At 46.6% G+C, this 27035-nt stretch overlaps 2 protein-coding genes across 5 annotated transcripts in view; one reads left to right on the top strand and one right to left on the bottom strand.

Moving 5' to 3' along the window:
* The first annotated feature begins 808 nt into the window (after positions 1-808).
* Positions 809-20217, top strand: YWHAE (tyrosine 3-monooxygenase/tryptophan 5-monooxygenase activation protein epsilon). Of its 2 annotated transcripts, XM_058817574.1 has the most exons (7): positions 809-1018; positions 10073-10272; positions 14835-14941; positions 15248-15454; positions 15981-16117; positions 17963-18009; positions 19308-20217. In XM_058817574.1, the coding sequence occupies exons 1-6, from the start codon at positions 955-957 to the stop codon at positions 17968-17970; spliced, it is 723 nt and encodes a 240-aa protein (XP_058673557.1). In that variant the 5' UTR covers positions 809-954; the 3' UTR covers positions 17971-18009; positions 19308-20217. The 2 variants fall into 2 exon arrangements, with proteins under 2 accessions (XP_058673557.1, XP_058673556.1); XM_058817573.1 differs by lacking the exon at positions 17963-18009.
* A 387-nt stretch (positions 20218-20604) lies between these two features.
* The window catches only part of MYO1C (myosin IC), a 49577-nt gene continuing 43146 nt past the window's right edge, over positions 20605-27035 (bottom strand). For all 3 annotated transcript variants that reach the window (XM_058818009.1, XM_058818007.1, XM_058818008.1), the window contains exons 22-32: positions 26963-27031; positions 26657-26741; positions 26301-26460; positions 25330-25413; positions 24288-24381; positions 24123-24178; positions 23607-23742; positions 23048-23118; positions 22729-22826; positions 22467-22566; positions 20605-21963 (exon numbers count right to left, since the gene is read on the bottom strand). In XM_058818009.1, coding sequence (XP_058673992.1) covers positions 21937-21963; positions 22467-22566; positions 22729-22826; positions 23048-23118; positions 23607-23742; positions 24123-24178; positions 24288-24381; positions 25330-25413; positions 26301-26460; positions 26657-26741; positions 26963-27031 — 980 coding nt within the window. In that variant the 3' untranslated portion in view covers positions 20605-21936. The remainder of the gene's footprint in view (positions 21964-22466; positions 22567-22728; positions 22827-23047; positions 23119-23606; positions 23743-24122; positions 24179-24287; positions 24382-25329; positions 25414-26300; positions 26461-26656; positions 26742-26962; positions 27032-27035) is intronic.

The following is a 27035-nucleotide window of genomic DNA, read 5'->3' on the forward strand; positions in this document are numbered from 1 at the left end:
AGCCATGAACCAGTCACGGCCCCGCCAGAGCCGGGTAGGGGATGGGGGAACCATCCCCGCCATTGCTGGGCTGCCTCATCCTTCATCCCGCGTTATTCCTCATCCCGCCTCACCCTCACACCGCTTCACCCATCCCACCTCACCCTCACACCGCTTCATCCATCCCGCCTCATCCTCACACCGACAACACCGCCTCATTCCGCTTTATCCTTCATCCTGCCTCACCCTCACACCGCTTCATCCATCCCGCCTCACCCTCACACCGCTTCATCCATCCCGCCTCATCCGCACACCTTCATCCATCCCGCCTCACCCTCACACCGCTTTATCCATCCCGCCTCACCCTCACACCGCTTCACCCATCCTGCCTCATCCTCACACCTTCATCCATCTCGCCTCACCCCTCACACCGACAACACCGCCTCATTCCGCTTTATCCCTCATCCTGCCTCACCCTCACGCCGCTTCATCTTTCCTGCCTCACCCTCACGCCGCTTCATCCGTTGTCCCGCCTCATCCCGCTTTATCTCTCATCTCGCCTCAGCCCTCAGACCGCTTCATCCATCCTGCCTCACCCCTCATTTCGCCTCACCCCTCACACCGTCTCATCCTGCTTTATCCCGCCTTACCCCTCATTCCGCCTAACTCCCCATCCCATGTCATCCCGCTTGATCCCTCACACCGCCCCATTCCCTTTATTCTCACCCCTCCTCACACCCCTCCTGCCGCCTCACGCCGCCTCACCCCGCCCCCCGCCCGTTGCTAGGGAGCCGCCGTTGCCATGGGAGGCGGTGGGGCGCATGCGCGCGCCCGCGGGAGTGCCCGGATGCAGCGGGAGGAGGCGCTGCCGCCATATTTGCCCGGAGAGCAGCGAGCTGGTAGCTGCAGAGCCCTCCGGACCCATCGGCTGCCATCCGCCCCGCACAGTCCCCGCCGCCGCCCCGCCCGTAGGACATGGACGATCGGGAGGACCTCGTCTATCAGGCCAAGTTGGCTGAGCAGGCTGAGCGCTACGATGGTGAGCGCGCGGGCTCGGGAGGCCGTGCACGGCCGAGGGGAGAGGGAGGGAGGGAGGGAGCGGCCACAAAATGGCGGCTGGGCGGGGGAGGGGGGCAGGGGCGGAGGAGGGGGCGCACACAAAATGGCGACGGGGAGCGCCCTGAGGGGCCGCTGGAAGCGGGGATGGGGGGCCCGGGCGAGGGGGTGTCTCGGGCCGGGGCGGGGCCCGGGGCGGGGGGCGGTGGCGGCAGGAGCCGGGAATAAAATGGCGGCCGCGAAGGGCGAGTCCTGGAGGGGGGGCAGGGGAGCCGCCCCCGCCTCGAGGGGCCCCACAAAGAGACCCCGCTCCCCCTCACGGCGCCGCGAGGTCCGGCCGGCCCCGGCCCGCGCTGCCCCGGCCGGGCGGAGCGGAGCGAGGGCGGCTCGCCGCAGACAACGCCCATGCCGAGCGCTCGGAGGGGGGGCCCGGCCCTCGGCCCCTCACCGGCCGTGCTCGCGGGGGTCCCCGGGGACGGGGCTGCGCTTCTTTCTCTGCCTCTACCCCCGGCTGGAGATCCTGCTGCCCCTGGCAAAGCCAGAGAGAGCGAGTTCTCACCCTGCAGGGAGCGAGTACATGATTCACTGCCTAAAGAAAACGCATATGCTTTCATTATGTGGTAGGGATTATTACAGGTAGTTTCACTTTCCCAGCGTTTTTCTTTTCATCCTTTTTCCCCTTTAAGTTTTTTTGTTATCTCTGATCATTTAATATCCGTGATGATTTAATATCTGGGGGAAAAGGGGTAGAGGGGAGGAACTGGCAACCCTGGGTGGTGTCTCTTGCCCCAAAAATGTCTGTCTTGCAACTGTTCCTTTTAAACATGGTTCCCCTGCATATAATAGAAAGGGCCTTTAATTTTCTCGACTCTTCTAAGACTGTTACTTTGCCCTGAGAACTGTGATTGCTCATTTGAAGTGAAATAAATATATGTAAGTGGAATGTGTGAATGCAGTAGCACCTCATTTAGAGAGGTAAGAATACACTCCAAATACTTTCTGTTCCCAAATTTCTATAGACGACATGACCAAGTTCTCACCAAATGACACATTTTTACTGAGCTGTGCTTAAAAAACATCTCATGGCAAAAAACATCTGATAGCATCATAGCAGAAAATCTGAAAAATACACGTTTTGGAGAAAAAAGGAGAAACTAAAACAAAAAGAAGGCCTAAATAAAACTCCATTCATTTAGAGTTCTGATGGGAAAATAGGTTATAATTCATAGTATCACTAAAGGAAAGCAGTAAGTCAGTCTCTGCAATAACTGAAGGACCTAGAGAAAGGAAATGCCCCCAGAAACCAGGTATTGGGGTACCATAATTACCTTGGGCAGAGGAACACATCCATATTCCACAGAATGTGTGTTGAGGAGGGAAGGGTTCTCCACCTGGCAGGGATGAGTCAGTGCCACTGAAGGTGTTGGCTTTGGCTTGAGTGGAAACCCAACATCCTGGAGGAATCATCATCCTTGGGAGCTCTGGAGGCATGACTGTCTTTGTGGGCTTTTCTGAAGTCAGCAGTAAATCACTTTGTTAGAAGGCAACAGGACTCTACCCCATGGCACAGATCTGCAATGCAAACTTCCTGTCCACTGATAAAAATGGATTGGGAAGGATTATTGCCTTGGTGCAGCATTTCCCTGGGTGGACTTTTGGTTCTCCCAGCACCACGAATGTTTGCTAAACAAGCTGCCCAGAGCAGAATGTAGCAGACCTGTTGTGCTGTATTGCTTTTGAATGGGCATGAGACTTGTTACAGTTTTGGAGGGAGCACTGGACTTAAGTTGTTTTGTTTAAATCAGTGCTCTGGGGTTTAGGAATCAGGTTGGGTCACCATAATTTAAGATGCACTCTCTGATTCTGCCAGCTGCTCTAAATGCATCTTCACTTCCTTCATGTCCATGGCCTGGAAGAAAATGTACTGTAGATACTGTTTTATCATTTATTTCTCTGTTCCTGTTCAGCTGAAACAATTAAAAATGATTGGCATAATTTGTTCTTGTTAATGTGAAATAATGCAGTTCTGCCAAGATCATAGCTGAGACTGCTGGATAATTCTGTGAACAAAGTGATTTCAGAAGCAATGTGAGGAAAGAGTCAGCCAATCCTAATTTTGCTCCTCAGTTTGATCTTTGAGGTGCACAATTAAGGACCACAGTTATTAATGGGCTCATAGAAAATGGGGTGATGGTAAGTACTGGCTACAGATACATTGGAATACAAGTCCCTTGGGTAATTCAGATATGAATTAGACAAATCTTTTTGTGTTTAACATTAGAATAAGTGTAAATTTCTGTCCCATCTTTCTCCTGGAGACTGGAAGAATGGTGGGTTGCTATTTATGTATGGCTCCTGGCATTTATAGCAGCACTTATGGTGGGCATCCAACTGTGGCTTCTTTGGTGTTACTTACCTGACCCACTTAGGGAATTTCTGAAGTCTTGGGAGCTGCATTTGTGAACGGTTGGGAATCTAGTCCTGTGTCTGTGCTGTCCTCAGGATGGTGGCCCAGATTAAGAGGACAACTTTCTAGGTACTTCTGCAGTGTAAGTAGCACTTAAACCCTGATCTCCAGAGATATATTAAGAGATTTGGGTGTCTGACTATCTTCACAGATCTGCTTAGGCATGTTATGGCAAATCACAAAATGCCAGGAAGCTTAGTGGCAGTACAGGAAGCTTGGTGAGAAATCTCACTCACTGCTATTCCTTATTGGTAGGATAATATAGAACTAAATGCACTCCTTTTTTGGAAAACAATTGGAGTAAGTGATATTGTGGAACTCTTTATATCAAGAGAATGTAGAGGATTCCTGTAGACTGCTGCTGAATATTGAAACCAATTCCTCTTTGTGGAGGCTGGGAACATCTTTGTTTCAGGTGAGAAACATGCTGTGGCTCAAGGCAGTCTGAGCAGATACTTGCAAGTCTTGAACTACATCACTTGGGTGAGGTGAAATAGGGGAGTTTCCCCCTCAGAACCAGAGAATTGGTCAAGGTACAGGTAAGGAAAGCCCAGCCCACCAGGACAGGCTTCCTGCTTCCCAGCACAGCAGGCTAACAGCAGCTCCTTTGTCTTTAGAAATGTCTTTATCACAGGCAGGAATGTGTGCAGCAGTGGGTTCAGTTCAAGATTTGAACCCTTTTTAGGAAGAGCTGTCTCCTAGTAACAGGTCTTCAGCTTAGAGCCTAATGAGGAATCAATAAGTCACAAATTAGAATTCAAGTTGCATATTAATTTTGGTTTGCAGAGCATTGGTCTCTTTCAAGCAGATGTCAAGCACACTTCAGTTTTTTGGGTTCCTCTCCCCGTGAATGGTTACCTCTTCCCCTGTTACAGCTCTTGCTGCTGTGGTGGTGTGGGGTGTGACTGCTGTCTCTGAGGTAAAAGGCAGGAAAATCTCAGCACATCCCTAAGAATTGTAGGAATCCAAGAGTTAAAATATGAGCAAGACAGTGCTAAAGGAGTAAGACTGTACAATTCTTTAAGTGGGAGTTGTACACACTGGGACATAAATTAACTTGTGATTATGAGCAGTGTGTGAGAGAGGGCCTTTGTCTGTAATGGCCTTCTTGAATTTCCTGAGGTACCAGCAGCAGACAAAGGAGACAGAATTCTGCACTTGCATGGTGAGGTCCTCTGCAAGCAGCCCAGAAGCTGAACTGGTTTCCAGTATTAGAGGATTGCTCAGAGCAGATCTCAGTCAAGGGAGAGATTTATGATCAGGCCCAGGCTTAAGATGTTTGCTTTCAAACTGAAATGTTTGTTAGAAATAGTGGGGAAATCCTCTTGTTTTGGAAAAGTAAATGTCCACAGCTTAAAGAGATTAGAGGAATGATATAAAAATGTTCTTGTTGCAAGAAGGACTTGTGGTAGACCATACAATTGATCATGCAGAAAATCCCACTGTTGCTAGGATAACTTGGCCCTAACCTGTGTTCCTCCATGTGTGTAAAGGTACAGGAGTGTTTATTGCAGAGTCATGCTGCCAGGTTTGGAAGGGTTTTCACTGCACCAGCTGTTCCAAACCTTACACAAGGAATAGCAATATAACCCTCTGCTTTGTCCACAAATCATCAAGCCACTGTGCAGGTTGGATATTATTTGGGTTTTTTTTTCCTTCTCTGCCTGTTGGTTGTCTTAACCAGGAATCCACCTGTTAGGTTCTTTTATGTGATAAGGAATGCTTCTCATTTGTGCTTGAATTCTGGTCTGACCCTTAGAACCAGTTCAGTTCTCTAAATAAAAGGCAGGATTAATTTTTTTTTTCCCCTGTGAGCAGTTGTCTGAGCTGGTGACCTGAATGAGGCAGTTGAGAGGTCAGAGGGGTGTTGAGCTGGCAGGAGGGAATCGATTGGGATGGGTTCAGCCCTGTCTGGATGCCAAACACAGGATTCCCTAAGAGAACAGAAAAACCTCATGCAGGCAGTGCCACGGTGTGTTCAGAGGAGTTCATGGATGGCAAGAGGAGCTGAACTTGCACTTGGTTGAATCTGGAGCTCAGCAGTGTAGTGAGCAGGGTGGTGCCCACTGATGCCAGGTGGAGGTTTTAGCTGTGGGAAATGCAGTCTGTGCCATTAATCTGCACAGTACATTCATCTCTTACTGAAGAAAACACACTGGTCCCTATTTCTTCAGTTCTTCTCATGTTTGTTCCTAGGAGTTTGCTGCTACTAAGTTAGAACTTCTTGTTTGCTTCTGTGGCTCCCTCAGAAATGCCAGCCTGCTTCCAGCCCAGATCCCTTGTGGTTCCACTGGTGGGCTTTCTCTGTTCTCAACACTTGAGGCTCATGTTCATGCCCTGTTTCCTTGTCTTTCAGCCAAATGTTTATCCATTTGAAGACTTTCCTTCCTATCCCATGGCAGTTGAGTTCCTTAAAGAACCTTGGGTGAGGGACCTTGTCCAATGCCTTTGGGAAATCCAGGTAGACAATTCCAATGATGTCTCCTTGTCCACGTGCTTCACTTGTTCAAAGCATTCCAGTAGATTTGTGAGGCATAATGGAAGGCCATGCTCTACAGGATAATGATTATGCATATACCCACTTATTCAGGGTTTTTAAAGTGTAATTCCCATTGACTTGCCCCCTAGTGAGTATTGGGTTCATGGTGTTGTAGGTCCCCTTGAGTGTGTGCTGGAGCCCTTCTCAAGTGAGCAGTGTACACTGCTTTGTGTTTGCAGCTATTAAAGCCTTGACTGAAGGTTACACACAGCAGTTTAGGGTCAGACACTTCAAGTTGCTGTGACTTGTTGCTGATCATCTTTTGTTCATTGCAAAAATGAACAAGTACAAGGCTAACACTTGTACTGAGTCTTTGAATACTGTTTATAGTCTGTGATCATCTCTGGTAGACACAAGGGAACATTTCTCTGCTGTGTCCTCCACCTCCTCACAGCTCACAGGGTGCTCACTTGCAGCTTTTTGCTCCTGAAATGCTGGAGGAGGTACTGGGCAGCCGCTTAGAAGCTCGAGGATCCTGGTTTGCTTTATTGCCCTTAGATCAGGGCAGTAGAAAAGATTAAACTTCCCCATGACTTTTTAGCTTAGAGTAAGGCTTATTCTTTGTCTTTCTCTTTACACCCCAATCCCAAGCTTTGCACCTTGCTGTTCACAAACCCTTTGTAGGTGCCACCTCTGTCCCAGCCCTTGGTGCTTTCCAGGCTTTGCCTGTGTGTCCCTCCTGGTGGCTGGAGGTGACTCAGCAGGGTTTGCAGTGGGGAGCCAGCATTTTCATCACAGCAGCAGAATATAGGAACCTAAAAAATGGCCTGGTTATCATGACAATTTTGTAGTATCTTAGGCAGTTGTTTGGAGTCAGCTTTTCCATAAAAATACACAGACCTGGTCAGGCAGTGTGTGTGTGTTGTGGTGTTTCCTAACCAGCAGCAGGTGCTTGGGGAAGGATCTAAATCTAGGACAAGCATGTCATCCTCCAGAATATTCCCCTCTCCTTCCTCAATTTACATTTTTGGGATTTCCTGCTCTGATGGTGGCATGAGCTGACAGTAGGACAATAAGTGACAGCCACAATCACCTGAGAGGCTGGAACTTAACCACTTAAATACAGTCTGTACCTCTGAATCTGTATAACACTGCTTCTTCCATAATGCAGTGGAAGCATCTCTGGATTTTGTATGCCATGGTTTGTCATTCCTGCAGTAATCCTTGGTAATGAAATGTAATCTCAGACTTGTCTTTTGTCTTGAATGGTCTCTGACTGAGCTTTCCACCTCCTTGTGGAAACTTCTAGATAGGTAAAACTGCACTTAAATTAAAAAGTAATTTTCTCTGTTGCCGGTGTGGGTGACTTTATTTTTGTTTTCTGTTGGAGGAGATACAGATAGGTTTTCCCCTTGCTTTTGTACTGCCTGTGTTCTTAAGATTTTTCATCAGGCTTAAATTTTCAGGGCTGGATTATGGCTTTACCATGGAAGACCCAGATATGTGCATAATATTTTGTCTTGCTGAATATCAGCCCAGATTTTTGTATTCTTAAGTAAAATTGGGCTCTTTACTTAACTAGAAACCTTTTGTGGGTAGCCTGAGAAAGACTGATAAATGTTCTGTCTTTGGGTGGGATTCTGATCTGTGGTTGTGTGGTTATCTAGTGCCAAAATTAAGATTTTGTGGGGGAGCCCTTTCAGTTCCTGTCGTGGGTGTTGGGAGGTTGTACCCAGTGTGAGGGTGCTGCAGCTTCACAACAAATGGAGGAACCTGAGGTGCTCCCCCATCCCCCAGCATCCTGTTCCCAGGGGCTGTCACTGTCAGGGAGCCTGTTTAACTTACAACTCAGTCATAAAAATGTTGGGGTGATAAGGGCTGTTTGCTGATAAGGAGCAGTTGTGAGCCTGCTTTCCTTTGGCTCCCTCCTTTCTGTGGTTGTGGCTCTGCAGGAGGGGGGGAATGACCTCCTTTGCCACAGTCTGAAACACTGACCCAGGAGCTCCTTGTAGGGCAGGGCTTTGGCTTTGGCTTTGCACCAGCTATTGCTCAGCTGAGTTGGGTTTAACCTCTGTTTCAAGAGCTTGTAGATCTGCAGACTGGTGATAGATAGATAAATCCTGCAGAAGCCAAGCAGTTGATTAAATTGGTAATGATGTGTTTGAATGTCCACTGAAAACAGCTCCTCATTTACAGGGAACTGCAAGTCTTGTGTATAGTTTTTTATTTCACATTTTCATACTACACAAATGTGCTTCTAAGGAAGAGGTTGTGAAGGAAACCTGTAGAACAGTTGATAAAATGTGCCCTTTTTGGCCCAGTTGTTGCAGTTTCCTGACACAGAGCAGAAGATCTTGGAAGCTGTTGCTGTCCATGTTCCTCAACCTCCACACTTCTGCACTCATGATTCCATGTAGATCATTGTTATGTGGGATAAGTGTGAATGGATTTCTGTTGTCTTCATTAAGAGGCAGATTTTCTATAAAAGCACTGTGTACATCCAGGAGTATGACTGAAGAACTGTGCATTTAATCCCAATGGATAAAGCACAATATTAGAAACCCTTTAAAGAAAAGGCAGCATCTTCTGTAACCTCTGGGTTGCTTCTCTGAAGGCAGTAAATATTAGCCTTAAAAACAAGACCTGCATTTTGTTCTGGAGCTTGACAAAGATACCCAGGTCATGAAGACTGCAAGTCTCAATTCCTGATTGTCATTTTTGTCCCTAAGAACTGTCAGGCATCTTAATCTTGAGCATAGCTCTGTTGTTTAAAAAACTTCAAAATATGAGATGGCTTAATTTGCATAATTTAAAAAATTCACAGCTTTTAAGTAGATTCATTGTATGAATGGGATGGTAGGGTCTTTCTTCAGGGAAAAAAAAATCACAGTATTTGTTTTATTTAAGTAGCAAATTGTAGCTATATTATATTGCCTGTAGCTTAACTGGCATCAATTTCTTATGTTTATGTTAATATTAATTGTGTGAGCATGGAGTGTTTTAGGGCAGCTCTCAGATTCTTCTCACCATTTTGCAATTGCAGGGTGGTGTTTTCAACAAACTTTATCAAGTGATGGATTTTTTTGTTACTTTCTGTGATTTGGAGAAGCAAAATCTGCTGATAAAAATAGAGCCACCATAAAGTGTTGTCCTCCACATATGGAGACCTGTTGGAGACTGATAACACTGTTCTGCCAGGGAGCCTGCAGTCTCCATTGCTGCAGTAGCTCATCCCTGTTCAGGTTGTGATTTTGACATCTGAGGGCAAAAAAATGAAAGTTAAGCTTTATTTGTGTATTTAATACTGTTCTTCTAATGTGTCCTGAACAATCCCAATGTGGTTAGGTAAGGAAAGGGTTACAACCTTCCTTAAGTGGTTCAATCTTTGCTTCCATTGGAGTGTAGGAAAGCTGGCTTTGGTTTTGGTATTGATTGTTTTAACCTCAGGTTCAGAAATACTTTTCAACAGGCTTAAAATACAAATATATATTAATTCATATTTTGTGTGTTACTTTTCAGTGTGAATGGCTGCTTGGCTTGGGTACATATGGTTGCTGTGGGTACACTCAGGATGACTTCTTTGTTACCACTTAAAGCATCAAATATTTCTTTTGGATGTTCATTTTCCTACTAACAGTACTCATACATCTCTACATGTATTCAAATCTGGATTTTATATTTTTGTTCATTACCACGTTACACTGTATTCCAGTTAAAAAATCAGTGGAGCATCCTCTGATTCCTCAGATTTCTCCTGATTGTCCCAAGAGCCAGATCACATTTGCTCACCTTTTCTCACTGTTCTCTGCTTTTTCCAGAGCACTCTGGAGAACAAACACTCCTGTAGGATTGTGCTGATAACTGTTATTAATTTCTGAAACCCTTGTAAAATCCCAGATGAATATCAGATACTTCCTTTGTGGATGTGCTGATTGATTTGTTTGGAACACTCCAGGGTAAAAGTGAAGAGTAGCTGGATTAAAGGAGGGAATCTAATTAATTTCCCAAGTTCTCATTAATGTACAGCTTGTACTGAATGATTTGAAAGATGCTTCAGGTGTGAGAATAATTGCTTGACCTTTTCCTCCTAGAAATGGTTGAATCAATGAAGAAGGTGGCTGGCATGGACGTGGAGTTGACAGTGGAAGAAAGAAACCTGCTTTCTGTTGCATATAAAAATGTGATTGGAGCCAGGAGAGCTTCCTGGAGAATAATCAGCAGCATTGAACAGAAAGAAGAAAACAAAGGTGGAGAAGACAAATTAAAAATGATTCGGGAATATCGGCAAATGGTAAGAGGGAGTTGGTCTTAGAGCAGAATGTCATTTAGTTCTGGTCCCTTGCCATAAACAGCCCTGCTGTTCCAGGCTGCCTGTGCTGTGCTGACCTGGAGTAGGAAGGCTGGAGCTTGTTCCTTGTCTGGAGAATCAATCTCCTGGTGCAGGGGAGAGCTGTGGTGCAGCTGTGTCAACACTCAGGAGGGCTCAGGGCTTTTCCCTCAGTGCATCAGCAGCTCTGCCAAGCATCTGAACTGCACTGGCACTTCCCTGCCTGCTCAGGTGGGAGGCTCCACCTGCTCAGGAGGCCTCATTCCTTCCCCTCCAGCCTCACTGACCCCAAGCAACTTCTTTTTTTAATTAACCCTGTCAGAGGAGGTGTTTGGCTGTTAAACTTCCACTTCCTATAAAAGTTGCTTTGGATCATACAGTGACACTTTCTGTGATTCTCTGTCCTAGAGAGATCAAAACATTAACACTTGAAATGTCCATGGGGGAGTTCTTCAGGCTCTTCTTGGCTCCTTCTGTCACTCCTGTTCCTGGGGATGTCCTGGTCATCCCAGCTGTGAAACTTGTGTGTGTAGCAACCTCCAGGGCCTTGCTGTTTTCTCTCTGAAGAGAGGGAAAAATTGATCCACATAACTTCATGCTGACTTAGTCAGTGTGTGCAGCTTTACCTAAAATGGATAACTTGCAACAAGCTCTGACTTGCATTGGTAAGGGCTAATGAAATCTCCAGCTCTCAGTGAGTTTGTTCCCCCTGCCCTAAATGATGGTTCAGCACAGAGCAGGCAGCCTCCCATACTATTTAAATCCCACACACTTCTGCAGAGACTTCATCTCCATTATTTGAGGACATGTGCCTCCACATGGTTCACATCTTCACTTCCAGAGAAACACTGGAGTCTGTTCTGTCACCTGGCACTGATTCACATACCAGCAATGGAAATGATCTTGCCTTGGAAATCTTCTCCCAGGAATGGCTCTGTCTCCTTGCTGTTGACTCACAGCGTTTCTGTTGCTCCATGGAATTGTTAAAGTTGGGAGTTTCTAATTTTATGCTGGCATTCTGATGGGATGAGACTCTGCCAGTTACATACAGTCCCAAATAACCTTTTCTTGATGGGTGTTTCCTAAAAGAACATAGAAAACAAGACAAAAGCTATCCAGTGATTAAATTTGTTTTACATTGTGTTTCCAGATTCTTTTGCACAGGGTTTTGTGGGTGGTTATCATCATCTGCCAGAGATCCTTTGGTGATGAAAAGACTTTTCTCCTGCTTTTGAAAGGACTCTGGAAATAGCCTTTAGTCTGATCTCTTTTGTAAAGGATGTCTGACATTCTGGATGGACTGGGGTGCAAGAAATGCAAGTTTGTAGTGCTTGAGGTGTCTGAAGGATGGAGAGGCCACCTGAAGTCAGTGTCATGCCAGCTGATTGAGCTGTGAAATCCTCAGAGGGAGCAGCTGTCAGAGCTGCACAGGAGGAGCAGTGCCCTGGACTCTCCCTGGTTCCACACTGGGGAAAGGGTGGCTGTGTCTGCCCAGCTCCACAGGGACTCCTACAAGAGGTTCCTGAGCATTATCTGAAAGCCAGATCCTCTTAGTGGCTGCTGGGAGACTTAATAAGGGTTGGCATCTGCTCTGAGTGTGTGAGGGTTTGGCAGGATGGCCTGGGAGTAGGAACATGGCCCAGGTTTGGATGCTGCTGCTCACTGTCACTGCTCTGCACTCCTGCCCTGTTGTGCTCAGTGCTTCCCTGGAGAAACAGCTTCAGCAGAATTCTGCTCACTGTGATTCCCTTGTCAACAAATTCTGCCTATTGTAGCATTTTCCAGAGTAAGTTCATTGCTGGAAAAACCTTTTCAGACTTGAAAGGCTCTGAAGAAGGGAAAAACATCCCAACCAACCAAACATTGCCCCCCAACCCCCAAACCACGTTTGGGGGCCAACAAGGCCAAGTTTAAAGCAGTGAGGAGTTGGAAAGAACCAGAATCTCTAAAAGACACATTTCTCATCTACCAGAAGCAGCTGTGAGCGCTGCTGCAGTAGGAATTGAAAGTTTCTGTAGTGGTTTTTGTGACAGTAATTCTTTGCTGGGTTGGGTGTGTGTCAGTATTTGCTGTAATTCAGCTCATGGCTCACGTGGAGGTTTTTGAGCTAATGACCAGTGTGAGCTGGGGCAGAGCTGCAGGGATGGTGGTGCTGGGAGGGCAGAGCTGGGCTGGGCTTGTCTCAGGTGTGCACTGGGCAGTAGTGAGGAATGGACACCAGACTGTGCCTCTCCCCAAGCCACTTCAGCTGAATGGAGCCAAACACATCCACAGCCATGAGGGAAAAGGCCACTGAGGTGCTTCCTTTGTACACAGGCTGCTCTCCTGGCTCCTGTGGCCATTTGGATCCACAACAGCCCCTGAATTTCTCGTCTGGCTGCATCTCTGATGAGAGCACAGTGAGGTTTGTGCTCTTCATCCTGCAGTGGGGTGTGGCACACAGGGCAGTTCCTCCCTTGCAGTTTAACCAGATCCATCCTCACCCCATAACACAGATATTGACCTGCCCCTTCCTGCTCTGGGGATGTGGCCCATGGAATTTGTGTTCCCAGTGCTCTCACTTCCAGCCTGGGCTGTGTTTGGGGCAGCTGTCAGGCTCTCCTCCATCCCCCCTTCTTAGAGAGTGCTCACTGAGCCACTCTGTCTGGAACTGATCCTTTTTGTACAAGAGCTTTTAGTTTTGTTGTGGGGTTTTTTGTTTATTTGTTTTACTCTTAATCACCTTGATTTCTATTAAATCTTTTTAAACTAAGCTTGCTCAGGACATTTCCATTGCCCTGGATAGCAGCTGATCTCTGATAAGTGTGACTGATCCTTTAAGCAAAGCTGGAAAAGGTCTGTCTGAGATGAAATAGAGTTTGTACATGTATGGTTATTTAACTAAAGAGGATTAGAAACTGATTTAATTCTTTGCAGTTTTACTGAAGATCTCTCTGCAAAAGAAGTCATTGAAAAAGAGGATCAAGAGGAAAGAAGTTTGCAGGAACTGACTCCTGGCCAAAGGTTTTATAGCGTTTGTAGCCCAAGAATATATGAAAGTAGATTCTTCTCAAGTGACCATATTTCAGCACCTTTCTTAAGCATTTGTCACATAATTAAGTACAGCATCTTATTCTTCCTGTGAATGTCAGGGCATTCTGACATTTGTCCATGAAATTTGCTGACAGTTAATTTACCTAAAGGAACTTTTGCAAATCTGTTACTTTGTACAAGTCAGTGTGTGTGTATGTGCCAGTTTATTATTTATTTTGGAGCTGTAATTTGAACTCCTTTTGGGTATAACTGCTGTGGTTACAAACCCAGATAGTTTGGGAGCTGTGTGGTGATAAAAGGATTACAAGGCAAGGAAAATGCTTAAAGGAAGAAGGAAAGCAAATGCTTGGGTGGGAGAATAGGAAGGGGTGATGGACTGAGTGGGGCTGCTCTGTGATCCAAGAGTTGCAGTTCCTGGCAGTTTCTTTAATGCATTTGCTTGAAATCTCTCCTTTATATGAAATCAGCTTGAGCCAGAGTTCTCTTCAGTGTAGCTGTGAAAGTTCCTGTGAAATCATGAAAAAGCAGCAATGGATGGGAGACTGCATTAAACCAAGCACTGCTGCTGGGCTGACCTGGGGGCTCAGAGCCCCCCTGGTTTGGGCAGTGGTGGTGGCACAGGAGGGGTTTCAGCTTCCCTGGGTGTGCTCAGTTCCTTTGCCTGCAGGTGTGAAACTCTCTGTGCTAAACCCTGACCTCATAGGCCTTGCTTTATGTTTGGAACTGGAAAAAATGAAGGTTCATGTGAATGTTTTCAGTTCAGACTATTCAAATCCAGTATCTGTTTTTAAATAAGGCTTTATGTGCTGTATTTTGGCCACAGATTTCACTGTCAGTGTTGATGATTTCTGCTTTTTCACTGAGTTGCTGCGCTTTGTGTTTTTCACCTGCTTCTGGAGCTTGTTTTCATCTTGTAGCTGACCTTTGTTTGTGTGCACATCTTGATTCTGTTCTGATACTCCATGATTTTTGTATTAAAGCTCTATTTTTAGAGCTTTGCCTCCAAGGACTCACTAGGACCTGTTGTGAAGGTGCCATTTCACTCTGGGGTATAATGGAGTTGAGCTGATTCAGGTTAATTACCTTCAAATTGTCCCCTTTGCTGTTACCACTTTTAGGGCAGCCTTCTGGGATCAAAAATGGAAGGAATAGAGTTGTGCAAGCCTTGCAGTGAGGAATTGCATCCTGAGACAAACAGTGCAATGGTCTAGCAAGATGTCTTCCAAGGAATTTCCAGTTCCACTGTTCAGTTCCCCATTTCATTGTCCATCAGTCCCTGCCTCTTGTGTGTGCCAGCTGAATGTGCAGAACTGTTTTGCTTAATGCACCTGTGGAGCAGCTGCATTTTATTTATTTTGCTTCTGTCTTAACCCTCTTTGGAATCTCATGATGTTACCTGTTTGATATTTGGGTACTTTTGAAAGCTTTTAGGCTTAAGCGCTCACCCTGCCCCCTCTTCTAATTTTTTGTTACATTTTTATTATTCTTTATAGGTTGAGACTGAACTGAAGTTAATCTGTTGTGACATTCTGGATGTACTGGACAAACACCTCATTCCAGCAGCTAACACTGGCGAGTCCAAGGTTTTCTATTACAAAATGTAAGTACAGGCCTGAAACAGAGACAGAAATCTTAAAATACATCTAAGAGCTGCACAACAGTGTAAGAAACAGCAGTTTTAATTGAGTTGCTGATCAAGAAATCACATCCCTGCTTGGATTTTTTTATTTTGCATCAGCTGAACATTTACAAAGAGAAGAAAAGGTGTGTCTTGTAGTGATGATTTAAAATTTCCTCAGCTCCTGGTGCAGTGTGTAAATATCTAAAAACACTTCAATTTCAGCTTTTAATTTAATGGTTGGTGGGCAAACAAGGATTACTGACTTCCCACTGTTTCTGTTCTCAGGAAGGGGGACTACCATAGGTATCTGGCTGAGTTTGCCACAGGAAATGACAGGAAGGAGGCTGCAGAGAACAGCTTGGTGGCTTACAAAGCTGCTAGTGACATTGCAATGACAGAACTCCCACCAACACATCCCATCCGCTTAGGACTTGCGCTCAACTTCTCTGTATTCTACTATGAAATTCTTAATTCTCCTGATCGTGCCTGCAGGTAGGTGGGATATGGGAATGCTGTGTGAGTACCAGCCAAGGCAGGAGTAACTGCTTTTCCTGCTTTCTTCTGCTGATGTTTGCTCTGGTTGGTGTCAGTTCACTGGGAAGATTTTTAACATTTTTGGAGTCCAGAGCTGCCACCTGTTTGTGTGGGAGTAATGAGAGGCAGAACAGTGATAACCTTGAATTGATCAGCTAATGGCAGCTCAGAGCTTGCCAGGTTAACTCTGTGCATGCTCTCAGATGCCCAAGGTGTGAGGTGATTTAACTTGTCTTGCACAGGCTGGAGGGGGTGGTGGCACTGATTTCTGTGGCCTGTGAGCATGTACAGAGTGGCAGTGATTGAAGCAAATACCATTCCTCTAACACTAAGGTTTTAGCAGCACTTAATCAAGATGTAGAAATGCTTAATAAAACCAATATTGAGTAAAAAGTTTCTTAAATCACACAAAGTGGCTGGTGTTAAGTTGTGCTTCTGGGTTGTGTTCAGCAGTGTTTGTTACATCTTTGTTGTGTCACTGCAGGTTGGCAAAAGCAGCTTTTGATGATGCTATTGCAGAACTGGATACACTGAGTGAAGAAAGCTATAAGGACTCTACACTTATCATGCAGTTGTTACGTGATAACCTGACACTATGGACTTCAGACATGCAGGGTGATGGTGAGTGAGTGCTGCTGGGAAAGCTCCTCCTGAGCCAGGAGCAGAGTGTGGAAATGGAGAGCCTTTGGTTTACTTCTGTCTCTCCTAATAATGACCCTCCTGTCCTGCCTTAACACTGACCAGGTGACAGGGGTGACTCTGGGGCCTTCTGAGCTCTCACTTGAAGGAAGGAGGTGTGGAATTAGCAACACTTTGTTTGTCCCTCCCCACGTGACTGTAAAAGCAGTGACTTCATTGATTTCATCTTTTCTTTCATGCTCGTCTCTGGCTGTCATTCCAAGCAGTTGTGACCCTCCAGTGCAGGAGGGAGCACTGAAATGGTTTAGTTCCCCTTTATTCCAGGTCACTCCATGTTCTCACTGCCACAGCAAATGCCAGATGTGCCCCTGACAGTACCAGAGGGTGGGACATGGATTTCTTCTGTTCACTAGCAAAGGACAGCACACATTTATGAAATGGTTTTGGCTCACTGAATGCACTTTCCCAACAGTTAAACTTTCACATACAATACTTAGTAAAATCTACTCATTTTAGGGTTTCTCTCTTGGAGAGACAAATGAAAAGAGCTGACTTCTTTACTTTTAACTTGGAGGGGAAGATATAAGTCCTGCTAAGATGATTTTGGGTACCTAAAAATGCCAAGAGCTTAGAAACAGCACTGCTGAACTTCACATAAATATGTGAGTGTCTTAAATTATTGGCAAGCTGTTCCTTGTAGCCACACAGCATTCCTGGGGCACTTCACTGGTGGTGTGTCCATTTGAAAGCAAGTGCAGAATCTTTTAACTTCCCAGTTTCCTGCTTTTGTGTAGGATGATGGGTTTGTTTTGAAGTGTTGTTACTCCATAGCTTCTCACTCTGCTCTTTGGGCTGTTGAGGCTGGGAATGCTGTAAATGTGTGGGGTCTTGGCTCCTGGTTTGCTCCACATCCCAGTGTTTAAGGCTCTTGTACCTCCCTTTTCGAGGATTATCTCTGGTGCAGGATGGACCCTGGGTGGATCTGTAGATTTTTCTCTAAACACTGAAGTGTTGAATGCCTTCCTTGCCATGAGTAGGCATTGGAGAGGAGAAATGTATTCCAAATTCCCTCAGTTTAGATACAACCTTTACTTTATACTGGGGCCAAATACCCTGGTAGTCTGTGGAAGCCATTTTAGTGCAGTAACAAGGTTGGATCAGTGTGGGACAGTGCCAATCTCTTCCAAACAGTGCCTTCCAAAAGTTCCTGATCTGCCCAGAGCTGATGTCTCTCATGGATATTGTAGAAGTTCCACAGGATTATTTACAGGCTCTTTAGATTTTGAAAAAGGAAATAGAGATCTAAATTTCTTGCTCCACACCATGGAAAATAGATATTTTTGTTATTCCTGAAGCAGTTCAGGTTGTCCTGGTTACTGTGCCAGAAAGATAATGATGACAGAATTGAACATACTGTAGGACTGCTTAAAATCTTGGTGGAATTCTTCAGATCCAGAGAAGTGATAATGTAGAATATTCAGACACAGGTGCAAAATTGAGTTTCCTCGTACTTTGCCAATACTCTGAGTCCATTTCCAGAGCTCCATATTCCCAGATGAGCAGACCTTTGAACAATAAATCAGTGGTGGCACAATGAGCAGTTTCCAGGGGATGGGAGAGGCTTGGAAAGGGCTTGTCCTTGGCATTGAGCTTTTCCCTTTTCCATTTCAGCCATGTAGGGATGTAAAGCCAGGCTTGACCCAGCTGCTGCTCTCCCATCCCGGTCCCTGTAGCTTTCCCATTCCCCAGATGATCTTGAGTTTATTTCCACACTTGTAATTTCATCTCCATATGATTCCTGTTCTCCCCTTCTTTCCTGCTGTATAGATTCCTAAAGGAAAGTCCAACTGTTCATTTCCTAAAAACTCTACTTTGTAAGTCTCTTGTTGTGGCTCACTGGAGTTTTCAGTGTCAGTTTTCCTGTCACTAACAGTGCCTGCCTCTGTCACCTGCTGCTGACAAATGCTTGTGTCCCTGCTGCCACTCCTGTGGCACCTGTCCCTGCCCAGGGGTGATGTGCTTGACCAGGATCCAGAGTAACTCACGTGGTTGGGAGCTGAGCTGCAGTCCTGGATGGATAGAAGAGTATTTGGGCATGGGAAGTACTCACAGTGGCCTGGTAGAGGAGTATTTGCTCAAGTGTGTTGGTTAGAGCATGCTCAGATCCTCTAGTCTGGGTTAAAGCCTCTGCTTTCCTCTCTTAAACAGAATTCTGTCTATAAACTTTATTGTTGTTGAACGTCCTGTGTTCCTCTTCCAAAATCTACTTCCTATTTTACCTGGTGGTAATCCTGAATCTGGACATGCTCTGAGCAAACATTCTGGTTATCTGCTGGAAGTTACCAGTTTCATTTGATGGGGTTTTATTGCAAATGAAGTTTTTAGTTACTAATTTCTGTTGATTGCCCTTAAGAGAGTCCCATCTTATGTGGTTACAGATAATTGTGTTTTTTCAGCCTCCCTTATCAATTAAGTGACTTGTGCATGTGTGATGGCACCACCTGGAGCTTGCCCAGGTGCAGCAGAGTTTTGGTCAAGCCCTGCAGAAGGTGTTGCATGGAGCTCCCTGGGGCAGCTGGAGTGTAACCAAAGGAGGAGTCTCATGGACAGCCTCACTCCACTGCATGGCACAGCCTGTGGAACAGAGACATTCATTTCCACAAGATGTTTTTGTTTAATAACCTTGAACCCAGGGTTTCTGTCAGGTTGGACTCACAGTAGGGTGTTTTTCATACACTGAGGGCAGGAGTTACCAAAGGTAACTGTGTAAAATTCCCTGTAGTGCTTTGCTGTTGAGGCTTGAGTGGGCTTGGGCAGGAAAGAGATGAGGGTTTGGGGAAGGGATTTGCAGATCCAGGGCTGTTGTTCCACAGCTGCTGCCGTGGTTTCTGCCTGGGCTGTGCAGCCCTTGCTCACCTGAGTGGTGTCAGGTGTCAGGGCTGGGTTTGTTTGTCCTCACACGTTCCAATGGCCTGGCTGCAGTTGTGTGTGAGGGTGCAGCTGATTCCAAGGCTTCGTTTCCATGGGAATGCTTCACTCTGGAGCTGGCAGTGTGGAGTGGGAGAGTGAGTGTGTACTGCATGAAAATATTAATCTCTGGGTGCTTGTTGAGCTGTTCTGCAGCTCTCAGTTTGGAATGGTAACATTTTCTCCCTTCTTCCCACTTCCACAGGTGAAGAACAGAATAAAGAAGCGTTGCAGGATGTGGAAGATGAAAACCAGTGAGACACAAAGGCCAACAAGAGAACCCATCTCTGACCACCCTCCCCCTTCCCCACAAAAACCCTCAGTGTCACTCTGAGAACCACCAAATCTGACTTTTACATTGGGTCTCAGAATTTAGGTTCCTGCCCTGTTGGGTTTCTTTATTTTTATTTTTTTTACACAGTTTAAAAGTTCTTAAAGGCAAGAGTGAATTTCTGTGGATTTTACTGGTGCCAGCTTTTAGGTTCTTTAAGACACTAACAGGACTGCATAAAGGCTCTTTCAGCATTACTGTATTGTCTCTGCCAGCTGTGGTGACATTGCCATCAGACCTGGATGTGACACCCTGAAGGCCGTGTAGGGAGAGATTGGTCCTGGCCAGGTAGTGCTCATTGTGGTGGCATCTTTCTTTTTTTATAACTGTTTAAACTGAATTTTATACCAATGTTTCAACTTAATTGGGTGTTTAGCTTGAAGTTACGAGGTTGCATTTGGGACATTTCTTGTAGTGGTTTTACTGTATAAAAACAAAAAGTTTCCAAACTGCTGAAACGTTGCTGAAAATCATGGTGCTGGTAACAGTTCAACAATCCGTGGCTGCTCATTCTTGCCTGTTCTTTACTTTCCCTCCAAGCAGGTTAGCATTGAAGGTGGCATTGATAAGCCTGCATGCGTGTTCAATATTTTTTCTTTTCTCCCTCCCCTCTCCCCATCTCCCTTCGCTCGCTCAACCTCTTTTGTTCAGTATGTGTAACTTGAAGCTAATTTGTACTACTGGATATCTGACTGGAGCCACAGATACAGAATCTGTATTGTTCTTACTGAAACACAGCATGGAATTAACATTAAACTTAAATAAAACAAACCTAAATTAAAAATGCCAACCATCACTATGAATTTCTTTTAGGATAATAACTTTCCTTTGTTGCTTGTGCTAGGAACAGTTGGAGGGGGAGAGAGCAGCAGGAACAGCCTTGTTCTTCAGACAGGAGCTAAGGAAGATGTGGTGTGAGCGTGAGTTGTGCTGCTGGGAGCAGCCCTTTTATCCAGTCTTGCCCTGTATAAATCCCTGGGAAATGGTTGGTGAATTCCTCCCACCTGCTGTTGAGTTCCATAGAGGGAGAGAAGGGACTCAGGTTATCTGCTCTGCTGGGATAACCTGCTCCTTGGAAAGAACACAGAGCTGGGGTCAGCCTCCCCCAAACCATGTAAGGAAACAGCACCAAAGACAAGAGGGGTTGATTTTTTGTAAAAATTTATTCAGCGTAGTCTGGCAGAGGTTATACACCAGCATCTGCAGCGTGCCCTGCACACACTGAGTGCAGCTGGGATGGCCTGCAGTGTGTCCACATTCCAGCCAGGAGCAGGGCTGGACAATGGCATCAGGAACCAGAGCAGGAGAGGGAGCTGAGGCTGTGAGAGGCAGCAGTGGGTGGGAGGCACTCAGGGCTGGCTGTGGCTGCAGCAGCTGGAGGGAAGGGTGTCTAAGGCAGGTAGGGCTGGGCTGTGGGGCAGCAATTCCCCGTGCAGCCCTGCACCCTCAGCTGTTTGCATTAAGGGAAGGTGCTGAGGAGGAGCCTGTGCTGCAGCCAGCACCCACCCCTGTGTCCCTGGAGCTGTGGGACAGCAGCAGTGCCCCATCCCTGGTAAGGCAGCATTGAGGCACTGCTATAAATACTGTGGGAATCAGAGTTCCAGTTCTGGAGCAAGAGGAAAAGCCATTTTTCCTGAAGGTGCTCTGAGCCTGCTGAGCTGTGTGGGAAAGGGGCAGTGGGGATTCCCAGACAGGGAAAGAAAGGAAGTGGGGGAAGCTCATGTTCATCCCATGGCCAGCCCAGAGCAGTGTAACCTCTGCAGTTTGTATTACATTGTGTTTGTGTGGATATGAAAAATTCCTATGGTATAAAAATAGAGAGCAAGAAATGGGACAGCTGACTTCAAAAAAAGATAAAGTCTCTGGCTCCTGATCAGTGAAGTTACATCATGGGTTTTTAAGGTTATACCTTGTAACCATAAACTAAAACCAACAAAAATTCCAAATCTAAAACATAAAATTTCCACATCAATTCCATCTCTCGTAGTGCATCTCGTCCTTGGCTATAAAGTATTTACAGGTTTTACTCATTTACACAATATGGCTTCACTATATTTGTAACACAAAGCATTAAAACATCTCCGAGCAAAATTCTTCATAAAACATTCTGAATACAAAGTTTGGCATTTCAGTGATTTGGCTGAGAAAGCAGCAGAGTTACTTGTTTTCTGATTGTGCTTTTTTTGGTGATGACAAGCACAAATTTTGGTCATTTCCATCAGGGCTTAAACTCTTCCTCCAAGCCCAGCTGAAGGTCCCGAGCTGTGGTTGCAGGGATGCTGTGCTGGACCCACCTTCAGGCAGGGAAGGAGGAGAGGAGAAGGCCTTTGTCTGGGACTTTGAGAGTAAGAGGAGAGAGCAAGGATGAATTTTGTGGTTGTTCTGAAAGTGCAGGTCTTTGGTAGTAACAGAAAGAGCAAAGCGAGGAGGGGGGGATTGCTGGGAGCAACGTTCAGCCCATTCCGTGGAGGGGAGGGAAGGTCCTGGGGCAGGGAATTGTTCATCATCGGGAATTCAGCCGAGGAGCCACCTGCAGGAGAAGGACAGGTTTGGAAGTGTCTTCAGAATGCTGCAAAAGACACTAAACATGCTGATTTTAATTCCTGAACATGGTGAGGCTGCTGTGAGGGGCAGCCTCTGGTCCTAATGGGAGCTCTCAGCTCTGCTGGAACGGCTGTCACTGCAGTCTGGGTTTGTCCTGGATTTATTTCTGAATAAGCTGGGGTCTGACTGCATAAATCAGCTGTGGGGCTGATCTGACTGCCAGGATCACCACAAGCTGAGAAAGGGAGAGGATTTTGAGTTCTTAAATGTATCTAAAATTTGATTTGCTATGAAGTAAATGAACCTTGGGAGGTGGAAATAAAAAGTGAGGACAGACCTGTGCTGAGTGTGAGTTTGGCAGCAGGAGCCCTGTGCCCAGCTCCAACTAGGGGAAAGGCTGGGATAGCAGGGCAGGAACATCCCCTGGCTGTGTCCCAGGCCTCAGTGCTGCTTGGGATCCAGGGTAAGTGATCCCCAGCCCACACTCACCACTGTTAGATGCCCGTTCTTGGCTTTGGCTATGAGCAGCTCTGAGCCCGAGATGAAGTCGATGATCCCTTCTTTGCCTTGTCCCACTGTGAACTTTATGCTGTGAGGAGCAGAGGGTGAGAACAGCCCTGGTGAGTGTGTGGGACTTTCCAGGAGCTGGGTGTTAACAGAGCTGCAGCAGATGTGCTCTGGAGCCTTGGCTGAGGTGGATTGGGTACATTTGGGTGGGTACAGGAAGAAGCAGGGCCCTGGTGTCACTCACCTGCCCTGGTTGATGTTGACATTATTGATTTTGTTGGCCAGAATTGCTGTTTTTGTCAGTGTCTCAATCACGTGGTCACTCTGCAGGACAACATCACCCTGGGAGGGGAACCCATGCTTTAGGATCATGGCTTTGGTGTCACTGCACCAAAACCACCCTGCTGGAAGGGACAGGGGACAGGGACAGCACCAGAGGGGGCAAACACTGCTGAGCTACAGCAGTGAAAGAGCTGGCACAAAGTCACACCCCTGTCCCTTTGTCAGCCCCTTCTCCCAGCTGGATGTGCTCCCTGGAGAAGGGAGGGATGAGCCCCCAGTACCTTCTGCTTGTTGTCCTCACAGTGCACGTGCAGCACAAACAAGTTGTCACTCAGGCTGCTGACGGAGATGCCTGGGGAGAGATGGGAGTGTCACTGCTGTCTCTGCACTGCCAGGAGCTGGGGAGGGCTCCCAGCCTCTCCAGGAATGCAGCAACTGTTCCACCCAGCACACTGGGAGGCTGCAGGGGGCTGAGGGGCCAGGCAGGGCCCACACTGAGCAGCGTTGGCAATTTCCCCCCCAGTCAGATATTCCAAGGGCCAAAAGCTGCAGCAGTGGCTCAGGGAGCTGCTGTGCAGGAATGGTGCAGCTCCCCCATGACCAGCCCTGCAACTGGGAAATCACTCAGGGGCAGGGCTGAAAGGAGGCCAATTGAGTAATTTTCGTGACATTTATGGAGCTTCATTTGAGAAAAACACAATTCCAAGATACTAAAGTGCTTGCCAGGATCAGCTCAGCCCTTTCTTGTCCAGGACAAAGACAAACTGGAGTGTGTAGAGGTGGATATCAGAGTGGAGCTGAGGGTCAGGGGGTGCCCAGCCCAGCCTGTGCCATCCCCACCTGTCAGCCTGGAGTAGTCGATGCGCTGCTTGATCTTGGACTCCTCCACCACGATGGCCGAGCTGTGGGTGAGCAGCAGCTGCCGTGCCCTCGCCTTGTAGCCCTTCCTGTCGTACTTGACCACGGGCACTGCATACTGAAACACGAGTGAGCAGAGCCAGGGCCCCCCTGGGCACTGCCAGCCCCCAACCAGGCCTTGGCAAACCAGGAATGCAGAAATTCTCTGTGCCAGAACTTCCCTCCTGCCCCAGAGCAGCTCTGGGCACACCCTGGTGGTGCCTGGGACACCCAAGGGGCTTTTCCCCCTTCCCCTCCAGCTCTAACCCATTCAATTCTTAACTGCCATTATTAAACTGCCCAAATCTCCACTTTCTCATCCATCAATTCTTCCCAGCCTGCCCTCAAAAGTATTACAAGCTTAATATAATGTAAAATTCTTGCTGTATTTTCTCCAGAAAACTAATTTGCCCTTCTGCTGAATAACTGGGAGCTTGACAAAAGCTTGACATCTCTCACCTTAAGTGCTTCATTTTCTAATGCTTGAAGGACTTTAGCATTTATTTCTTCTCTACCTGTATTAAAACCAAAGAGGTGGGAGGTCAGAAAGGAATTTCCAGCAAGGAAAGAGTTCATTAATCCCCCAATTCCCTCCTCCTGTTAAACTTGGCAACCCCCACTCACCCAGTCGAGTGTTGATGAAGAGCCTGGGAACACTCTGAGGATAATTGTCTTTTTTACCCTTGAATATCTCACTGGCAATTACTTTTTGTTCCAACTGCAAGGACAAAAGAAGTGTTCTTATTTAGTAGAAAATTTCTCCTCATTAAAAAGATATGTCTGTGTTAGAAGAGATGTTCCCTTTGTGGTTTTATTAGCAGTCATAATTGGATGAGGAGTCACCCTAAACTTCCACTCCAGCCCCTGTCAGTGACTGAGCCCTGGGCTCCTTTGCTCCAAGAACAAACCAGGGGCTGGGCAAGTGGGAAATCCCCCCTGTGACACAGGACAAGGCACCTGGGATGATTTACAGGGAAAATGGGGATAAAAGAGGCTCCTTATCAGTGAGTCTGGTCTGCTGGGGGAAAGCAGCTGCTGAGCTGAGTTAATCCCATGTCCCTAATCACAGGCTCAGCCTCATTCCAGGTGTCCATCCACTACAGGAGGTGAGAGAGGGAGCAGTGAAAAACCTTCATGGCAGTTAGAGCCAACATCTCCTATTCTGTCTCTTTACTGAGCTTTTTTTTCCCTCCCCCTACCTTTCCATGAGATGAATCAAATCTCAGTATCATTTTTATTCTTTTTAGCTACAACAGAGCAGCTGAAATGGTTCCTACAACTTCTCTGTTTAGAAAATGACTGGGTTTGTGTCTGCAGGATTCTTACTCTCTACTTTACATGGTACAGGCAGAATAATGCAGCTTCTTATATTTTTAGCTTCCATGGGCAGAGTAGCAGGGCTTTTCAATAGAGAAATTATCTGGGGGCTTGGCTCCAGAGCCTGTTTAAATGGTATCTATTGAAATATGTACAGAATGGGGTCTCTTCTGTGCACATTCCAGGCTTTTAGTGTTGTGTGTCTGACCTAAACCCAGATCAGTGACACTGCTCCTGTGGCACCCAGAAAGCAGAAATTCCCAGCCCTCCCCTCCCACTGCTCCCCTCCTCCATTCCCTGGGGTTCTGCCCTTGGCAGAGTGAGGGAAGCCCTGCAGAGGTTCCTGTACCTGCTGCTTCCACTCGGGGCTGATCCTCTTGCAGTAGGTCCAGACCATGTTCTGCATGCAGAGCCTGCGCAGGAGCTGCGACGCCTGCGGGGAGTGGGGGACGGGATGGTCAGAGCTGGGGATAAACCCACAGGGACAGAAACCAGCAGAACCCAACAGCCCAGAGCCACTGACAAACCCACAGGGACAGAAACCAGCAGAACCCAACAGCCCAGAGCCACTGACAAACCCACAGGGACAGAGACCAACAGCCCAGAGCCACTGACAAACCCACAGGGACCAAGAGCCCAGACCAGGGACAAACCCACAGGGAGAGAAACCAACAGCCCAGAACCTCTGACAAAGCCACAGGGACAAACACCCAACAGCCCAAAGCCAGGGACAATCCAACAGAGACACATCCAACAGCTCAGAACCACTCACAAACCCACAGGGACAAACTCAACAGCCCAGAACACTGACAAACTCAAGAGGGTGAAATCTGAGAGGGGCAAACCCAACAGGGACAAAAACCCAACAGGCCAGAGCCAGGCACAAACCCAACAGAGCAGCAGCAACTGCAGAAAATTCACTGCTGGATTAAAAAGCTCTTTCCTGACCAAGAATTAAATAATAAGCAATTGATTTTTTGCCTTTCTCTATGAGAGTTTGACCTGGGACTTCTCCAGCTGCTTTAGAATGGGGAATAAACACCAGGGTCCCTCCTCTCTGCACCGCTGTGCCCTTCCTTCCTTCCAGCTGTACCTTCAATCCAAACAATTATTTGGATAAAGTAACTGGGATTTTCTGCAATATTTGTTTTGAGCAGATAAACCAATTCAGGCAGATGCAGAATAATAACAGCAACAGAGGGAACTGAATTTGTTTAGAGAAAAATTAAAGTTCAGAAATGGATGAGAAGCCCAGGAGGAAATGGTGCTGCAATCCTCTAGGCCTGGATTCCCCTCCCACATCCCAGAGCTCATTCCCACCTCACAGAGTGATGGGGGAGGAGTTGGCCACGATTTGTCCAGGACATTTTTTGGTAAGTTCCTCTTGAGGTTCATGAGGAAGGAGAATCGGATGTAATCCAGGAAATACTCGTTCTCTGGGCACCGCGGGTGGTTCCGGTAGATGAAGCCTTTAATGAACCTGTGGGAGTGGAAAATATTGTTAGGAAATTTAAAAACTCATCCAAATTAGTGGTATTTCAAGGTTCTGTTTCCTGGGCTTTATTTAATAGTTGTAATTTATTTTAAAAAAACTCTGTAGTGACAAGAAAGTTTATTTTTAGGATCTTATTGTTAAGGAGTGTGATGTTTGAGGGCTTGGGCTGCTCTTCACACACCTCCTGATTGTCTCCACTGCCCATTTCCTCTTGGCAGCTTTTCGGCGTCCCAGGGTTCCCCTCCACCAGGACTGGATGGTGATGGCTAAAAATAACACAAAGACTTTGCATTAAGGGAGCTCCTTCACAAAACTGGCACCAAAAATGCTCAGGAAAACCCACTCTGGAAATAACCAGCTTTCAGTAGGGCATGGGGGCAAGAATATGAGTTTTTAATAATGTGATACATGGGATAAATGTCAGGAAAAGGATGGGAATTGCTGTGGGAGCTGCTGGAGGAACCTTTCTCCCTCCTCTGTCTCATACCTGAGCGTTTCATGGTCAGGAATTTCTTCCGGCGGTAGAATCCTCTCCACGTCGCCTGCATTTTTGTGGCTGG

The sequence above is a fragment of the Ammospiza caudacuta genome, chromosome 20 (genome assembly GCF_027887145.1).
Source record: "Ammospiza caudacuta isolate bAmmCau1 chromosome 20, bAmmCau1.pri, whole genome shotgun sequence".
Lineage (NCBI taxonomy): Eukaryota > Metazoa > Chordata > Aves > Passeriformes > Passerellidae > Ammospiza > Ammospiza caudacuta.

What these genes read in the sequence shown, in the direction of transcription:
- YWHAE (XM_058817573.1), top strand. Translation starts at nt 955, where the DNA reads ATGGACGATCGGGAGGACCTCGTCTATCAGGCCAAGTTGGCTGAGCAG. An exon ending in TCTCCTGATCGTGCCTGCAG is followed by an intron (nt 15,455 to 15,980) that starts GTAGGTGGGATA and finishes GTGTCACTGCAG; the next exon opens with GTTGGCAAAAGCAGCTTTTG. An exon ending in TTCAGACATGCAGGGTGATG is followed by an intron (nt 16,118 to 19,307) that starts GTGAGTGAGTGC and finishes CCACTTCCACAG; the next exon opens with GTGAAGAACAGAATAAAGAA.